Source organism: Diplotaxodon limnothrissa, linkage group LG7, assembly GCF_057381915.1.
Source record: "Diplotaxodon limnothrissa isolate DT_005_m linkage group LG7, D_limnothrissa_male_GT1.1, whole genome shotgun sequence".
Lineage (NCBI taxonomy): Eukaryota > Metazoa > Chordata > Actinopteri > Cichliformes > Cichlidae > Diplotaxodon > Diplotaxodon limnothrissa.
In genome coordinates, this window is record NC_140602.1 from 55,211,963 (window position 1) to 55,219,813 (window position 7,851).

General features: G+C 38.7%; 1 protein-coding gene across 1 annotated transcript; it reads right to left on the reverse strand.

The window, feature by feature from the left end:
- Positions 1 to 743: 743 nt before the first annotated feature.
- Positions 744 to 7,565, reverse strand: c9 (complement component 9). Its single transcript, XM_085359966.1, has 11 exons — positions 7,454 to 7,565; positions 7,266 to 7,350; positions 6,895 to 7,045; positions 6,674 to 6,815; positions 5,758 to 5,896; positions 5,428 to 5,649; positions 5,082 to 5,322; positions 4,835 to 4,969; positions 4,415 to 4,590; positions 2,192 to 2,426; positions 744 to 1,484 (listed from the first exon to the last, which is right to left on the reverse strand). The coding sequence occupies exons 1-11, from the start codon at positions 7,528 to 7,530 to the stop codon at positions 1,327 to 1,329; spliced, it is 1,761 nt and encodes a 586-aa protein (XP_085216092.1). The 5' UTR covers positions 7,531 to 7,565; the 3' UTR covers positions 744 to 1,326.
- Between the last annotated feature and the right edge of the window lie 286 nt (positions 7,566 to 7,851).

Below are 7,851 nucleotides of genomic sequence, written 5' to 3' on the forward strand. Positions count from 1 at the left end.
CTTCAAGTAGACACACACCCATTTACTCACACAGAAATGTACACATATGCACGCTCACACAAACACACAATCTTTTGGACTTACTCTTTAAGCAATGACAGCAAGTGATACTCCCAGAAATCTGATATTGGAAAATGTAATACATACAAAATACTTCGCCACAGTATGTCAAAGATGAGGCCTTCTGCAGCACAATATTGGAAAAACCTCCCACTCCAGTGCCAGTATTTCACAAAAGGAAGGAAAACAGTGAAAAAGAGGTTGGGCACTGTATATTACAGCACCGGACTTCTGACTTCTCACATTATAAAAAGCACAGGTGTTTGTAATATTATTGGCAATAAGATTGATGCTTTTCAAATGTCCTGGACAGGAAACGGAAACCAAAACACATTTCATTGACATTATTTCTCTGATTTGGAATTTGTAAATCCAAACTACACACAATTTGTAAACTACACATGCTATGTACTTTTTTCAGGAAAATTTCAACCGGGATGCAGCATTCAAACATGTACGTATCGAACATGCTGCATACCGAGTTGCAGGCATGTAAGTAAAACGAGTAAAGTTTTGATCCAAAATCCACAATGGATCATGTATTCTCCAGGAATGGCAGCATACAAGGTGTATTTTTAATTTTCATTAGCACTCATAAACAGTATTAAACACAAGAATTACATTTATTTCAAGTTCCACATTCATAATATAGATATATATTGTAATATATCTATATCATAGCTAAAGCACTTCTGGATGGATGCAAACTGCATTTTGTTGCCCTGTACCTGTGACATGTGCAATGACAATAAAGTTGAATTCTATTCTATTCTATTCTAATGCCTTATGATCCTTTAAGATTTCAAAGATATTTTGGGGGCTTTTAATTACATATAAACAAAGAAGGATGGTCATCCTTTATGTTTGCTGTATGTCCAGCACCTCCAAATCTCTCGTCTCTGTCCACTGACGGTCTCTATTTGTCCTCAGTTGTCAGTTTTCTTTCCACCCAGTTGCCTTCTACTCATCTGGTTCTTATTTGCACGGTACAGCCAGATGGAATGTGGCCACATGCCTTTAAGGATGAGCTATTAGCCCATTAATATAATTCAGCCAACACTATCTGAGTGAAGCAAAGCTGAAAGATGCACACTGTTAGAGAGAAAGACAAAGACCATTTGAACCTAAATGTTTAATTTAGATCCCGATAACATGTTTTTTACACCTTGACATGTCAAAAATATGCCTTAAGATTTTGATGGTGCCATATATGTATCAGAGAGAATAAGATTGTGAAAGAAACTCTCTAATTTAGTTCTTTTGCTATTAGCAGTACTCTTCACTGTTTCTGTCTCCACTGCACGCAGCTCCCGGGACACCATCTGTGTTACAGCCACGTGTCCTGGTGCGTTTCCCTCCACTGCAGTTGGACCAGGCAGACCAGCAAGACCAGTTACCTTCATGAACAACAGCCGGCCTTGTACCTGGCACACATTTTTCAAATTAACAAATGCAGGGAAAATTACTTAAAGCAACATGAGCGAGGCCTTGTTAGAATGATAAGATTTACGATCCCAATTCCAAAAAGAAAGGTGGGACGCTGTGTAAAATGTAAATAAACCAGAATCCAGTTATTTGCAGATCTCATAAACCCATATTTTATTCACAATAGAACATAGAAAACATATAAAATGTTTAAACTGAAATTTTGCTATTTCATGGAAAAATATTAACTTGTTTTGAATCTCAAATCTCAAAAAAGTTGGGACAGGATGATGTGGCATCCATGTTTTCCATAAGGAATTTCAAATATCAATTAATCTGATCACAGAACACTTTTCCGATTTGTCTCAGTCCATTTTAAGTAATCTTTGGCCAAAAGAAGACCGCAGTGTTTCTGGATCATATTCACATATGGCATCTATTATGCACAAAAGAGCTTTAATCTGCATTTGTGGATGGTGCAGAAAACTATGTTTCAGTGCTGATTGTGTAAAGAGCTGAGGCATCCAATATTGTGTTCCAGTTTCTGCCTCAGGTTTCTTTTTTAAATCTTATCTACATTCTGTGACTAAGATATGGGTTTATGAAATCTGCAAATCATCAAAATCTGCTTTTATTTAGCATTTACTTAGCATCCCAACTTTTGTTGAAGTTGGGTTGCATTGAGAAAACAACTGTTTAGGCTTACCTTGGACACTAGTTCTATCACGCTTGTAAGTCTGGCAAGCGGCGCCTTCAAACAATTGCGAGCACAGACAGATACACTTTCCATCCAGCAGAGCAAGAGTGCCTCCATTTTGACAGGGCCTGCACTTGCATACGTTATATTCTGCCACATACTCTGCAATAGCCCGCTTCAAGTTTGATATCGTGGAGTTAGCGCCTGGGATTTCCAGTGGAATTAACATGTGGATGGGCTCTGGCTGCCATAAACAACAAAATATATGCAATATGTTAAAATACATTAGAACATATATTAGAAGGAGTTTTGTTAGAATATATTAATATTTTTTCATTTCATATTTATCGTAATTTGTTGTGTTAGCATGCTAATATTTAGCAGTGAGTGTTGAACACAAAGTAGCCTTTAAACTTTGAGCCTTTGCCTTTGCAAAGTCAAAACTATGACTGATAGAAAAGCTCCAATTAAGGCTGCACACACTCAAGGATCTAAGTTTTAAAAAAAAATAAAATATAACTTCTTCATCCCTTTCTTGGTCTTCCATGTGAACCTGTTGATGATGTGGACACCGAGGTACTTGTTCTCCTTCTCCACATCAACACATAATTTCCTTAGGGATTAATAAGGTATTCTGATTCTGATCCTCTAACAGAATAGACATGGAGGATGTAGCTGCTGATGCATCTAAAGTCAATTACCATTTCTCTCGCCTTATTTACATTCAGAAGAAAACGATTCCTCCCAGACCACTCTGCACAATCACCCACTGCACTGTTCCTCTCGCCAGCTGCTAATAATATCCAACCACTGGAGAACTGTCAGGGTATTTCTGTAGGTGGCATGACCCCGCAATTGTATCTTGAGTCTGAGGTGTACAAGGTGAACAGAAATGGAGACAGTACAGTCCTCTGTGGAGACTCTGTAGTACATATAATCAACTCACACTGAGCACTGCTCAGTCACACATACTGCAGTGTGCCTGTCCGGTAGGTGGTAATCCAATAGGTCAGAGGTATAACAAAACACATGTCTGTGTTAAGTTTTTTAGTAAACACTCATCTATCACATTGCAACTGTTCAGTGGCATTTAACAATTCTATGAGCTCACTACATTGTTGTCTACATAAGATTCCCTAAAGTGAAAGTGTAGAGTCGGGAGTATGGCAGTTCATTTTAAGGATGACATTTATGTGTAAAGTTTCACAGCAATTCGCAGTTGAGAAAGTTTAAACCATGTGAGTGCACCAGAAGAAAAGTAAATGTCATATGTGTAGTAGAAGCTACCTGCATAAATGCTGTGCTGATTCATTGAGTTAGGTAATGTCACCAGTTTAGTGAAGACACTGATGATAGCCCTAGATAATATAAAAGTCTGGTTTGATTATAGTCATTAGATCAAATTTCTGCAATAGCAATCCCTTAAGAGATTTTGGTAACACTTTATACTACAGCCAAAGGAGCTTTTAATGAAATCAATTCAATATTCATTATGTTGGTGTGCATGATGAATTTTATTAGTCCATTATTCTTTTATTTTACCTTATACTATATACTTACTGCATATTTATTGTTGTTTCATGTAAAAACCTGACTTGTTACCCCCTTTTTCCACTAGGCCTACCTTTAAGCATTTGTATAATTTGTGTATCCTTTCTGGTAAAATACCCAGAATGTAGGCATTACAGTGGTCCCTCGCTATAACGCGGTTCACCTTCGGCGCCTCGCTGTTTTGTGTGCAATTTTGCACACTTTTGTTTTGTTTTGTTTTTGTTTACAGCGCATTGTGTTCTGCATCCTGATTGGCTGTAGACCATGGGCCAGTCAATCTCGTGCCGTGTCTCCTGTACAGTGCAGAATGCGTTCAGCTTGTCAAATTTACATAAATCTTCGATCACTAGCAGTGTGACTCTGAAGTGCTGGACCGCGGGTGCCTTTGGTTTCATTCTATAATACTGGACTTATTTTTCTACAAAGGTTTGAACTTTGAGAGAGTTTAAACAAGAGAGAAAAGTGTGAAAATGTTAATGCCTTTCTGAGAAAAGTGTATAAAGTGTGTAGTGAGGGGTTTTGCAGCCTTAAAACATCTATAACAATTGTAAAAAATAAAGTTGGCTACTTCGCGGATTTCACTGCGGGTTAGAACGTAACTCCCGCATAAACACATACATTTATACAGTATGTATATTTCAGTTTAACTTGCTCTCGCCTTGCTGTGACCTTTATTCGTACCTCACTGTGCAGCAATGCAGGGGCCTCTGTGATGGTCCGAGCCCATTCCTGATATGTTGCAAGGTCCATCACTCCATCCCTATTTAGTTTAGCCCTCATACTAACAGCACTTAGTAGGGTACCTCCCTTGACTGATGTCATCACCTCATCCACTATAGCTTTTCCTTCAGCCTTACCTGTGTGGCAACAGAAAAGGAAACTTTAGTGACTTTTCATAATCAGTGCAGTGACTCGCTCCAAATTCAGTTTAAGACTTTAACTTTGGATTTGAACTTTTCTGTTTTAATACAGTTAAGTTTCATGCATGCAGCATTCCTTGAAGTAAAACACCAAAATACACTTAAACTGTGGAAAGTGGTTGGGAATTTAGTCAGAATCATCAAGCATGCTAGCTTTGTTCATTTAACAGGGAATGCAAACCTTCGTCCATTTTTGATTTATTATCACAATGTTTAGGCTTATAGCGTCCGCTTATACTGTCCGTCGTAAGTGTGGAACTGAGGCCTCCTTCAATGCCTAATGTGATGCAGTCTTGAACTTCTCTCTGCGTCATATCTGCAAGAACAATAAAGTATAGATAATTAGTGCTTATCACTTGTATTTAATCAACACACCATAAGGCTGAAGAAGCTTCATAGCAGAAAAGAATGATTTCAAATAGACATACTTCTTTGCTTAATGGTGTCATGGTCGAGGACATAGATCAATTCGTATTCACCGCCGGTTTTCCCATTTTTTGTGTAATGGGTTCCATAGTCCTCCAGGAAGGCAAAATAAATTCCCTTCTCATATTGCAAAGGTAAAGATTTGACATGCACCAGGAATTCATCTGCTACTTTGAGCTCACGGGAGCGCATCCTGTAGGTGCTCAGTTGAACTTTGCCCTTCACCCGCATAAAGTTGTTGTTCTAAGTTTGTGGGGTCAAAAAAAAAAAGAGATGCAGCTTGTCCATAGAATATTGATTATTCTGGGTTGTACATTAGATTCTGTGAAATTATTAGAGGATATTTACCTTAATTTTGGTGTTTTCGGTGACCGTTTTAATCATTTCTTTCCTCTCATACTGACTCGATAGTCCAACATTTAGAGAAATATTCGACAAAGACTCCTCAGTTGGGGTGAATTTGAAAGAAAGACCAGCATCAATGTTGACACTCATCTCAGTGAGGATTTCACGCAGAAGGCTATGAGTGTCTTCAAAGAGTTCTTTCGAAGCTGTTTCCTCCACTAACGTCTGAAACAACAGAATACATATATCAGTATTGGGTGGCAAAACAAAATCCTTTACATGTGTTCACGATCAGTTTATAATACTGAAATTCTTTTTGTTGCCATGGTTAACCTGATAGTTAAGCACGCCGACGTTCCAGGGCAGCCTGTCAAACGTCCCAGTGTTTGGATTCCTCACTCGATCACATCTCCCGTTGAAGTAATCATTGTTGAACGGGTTCATTCGAGGATCTGTACCCAAGATGTTGATTCTGGTGGATGAACATAGAGGCCACTTTTAAGACTTTTACAGTGTTACCCCAGTTCAAGAGTTTTAATATTATAGAAGGCATCCTCATTCTCCTTCTTTGTAAGAGTCAGGTGAAAAGACTGATACCACTCGTGCACTCTATCCATCCATTAAACAGGACGTTAAAGTCAGAAGATCCAGGTTAAATGGCTTAGACTCTGGGTAAAATAGCCAGTACTTCCATCCAGACAAAGATTTCCTCTTATGTGAGCTGGTCATCCTTTATGATTTTAGTTAAATATAAAAAGCCATAAAAAAGATTAATTGTCTGTTTAATAGGATAAAGTTAAAGCCTGGCCAAGCATGGTTGGTTAGTGGCACCAAATTAAGTACGCACAGCAAGCTCCCAGTACAAAAAAGTCCATCCCTTGCCTGAAGATTCTGCATTTTTATAAGCCGATATCTTTTTGTAGGTTGTAGGAAACATCCTGCCTCATTTATGACACCTATCAGTGAAATTAACGTGTTCATCAGTCTTTTGGTGAAAAATTTCATAACAGACCAGCTATTGTTAAAAATATTAAGAAAAAAATCTGTGGATTTTTTGCTTAAAAGCAGCTCACATTTAAAACGCCAACTCTGCTAGGAAGCTGGTTTTCTGTAAACATTGTCACCAATAGATGTTTATGTGTCTCCCCAATGTAAATGATTTACTCTTTCTACCAAGTATTCATTTTACTGTCATGCTAATTTATAGTGACTCTTTATTTCCCACTGATTGAGCTCTTTAATAACTTACCCATATCCTGCTGTCCTGCCTTGCTCATTGCTGTCAAGGACTGCCGAGCCACAGGGTTTACGCTCTGTCTCACAGTCTTCATCTGATCCATCTTCACAGTCATAGTCTCCGTTGCACATTAATCTCTTTTTAATGCAAGACCCTGTGTAGAGACAGAGAATTGCATGATACTGCTCCCCAAAAACAAAGCGATAAAGACTGAGGTACTAATACTGTGGTACCTGACTCGCACTGGAACTCTGAGTCTGAGCACGCACGGGGAGGCGGTAGCTCGCATTGACCATCAGGTACACAGAACTCCCTGTCTCCTATCGATTCCTGGCAGGCTCTACCTCCAAACTGGCCAAATGCTTCTGTACTTCGAGAACGCCTCTGAGGATAATACATAGTGTCACATTAAAGATAAAGACAGAGAGCAGCACTGCAAAAGAAGATTGGCTGTGAGCGGCACTGTGCATAGATAGTAGACCACTACTTCAACCTGTTTAGTCTGATTATTTATTATTATAGACTTAAAAAGTTAAAAGCATTCTAGCTTGGGCACTATTAAGTTCACAGTCTCTGACACTGATCAAAATCCTAATTGACTCACTCTGGTTTTTGTGCAAGGATCACAAGAACTCCACCCTGACCAACGACTCCATGCACAGTCCACAGCTGGCGGATCAGGATTAGCCCTAAAATACACAAATTAGACACAATAAACTCTCTAAATAATAATAGTAAATGATTAAACAAACATCCTTAATGTTGTGTAAGTGAAGCAGGAAATATACATACATGCCTTCCCCAAGAAGTGCCAGAGCTAGACAGAGGCCAGCGAGAGCCAACTGGAGAGCGATTTCAAGCCTCATCATAAACCTTTGACAGCACAAATGATACCGTGCCTGTCCTCCTTTAGTCCTTTAAGCTACCACCTTGTTAATGATTATCCATCTGCTAAAGGACTGTGTTTTTGTTGTTGTCACAGTCAATAATTTGGATTTCAGGTGCAGCAAAAATCAATTCAGTGCTCGGAAACTCCCAAAGCAGAGTTTACAGTGTTTGTCTGCATATAAACATCTTACTCACACAGCCTCAATCTTTATTCTTCACAATGCAAGGAAAGCACCCACAAAAACATAATAACTACTATAAAAGTAAGTAATAAATCGTCTCCTTTCATAATCTATAGAAAG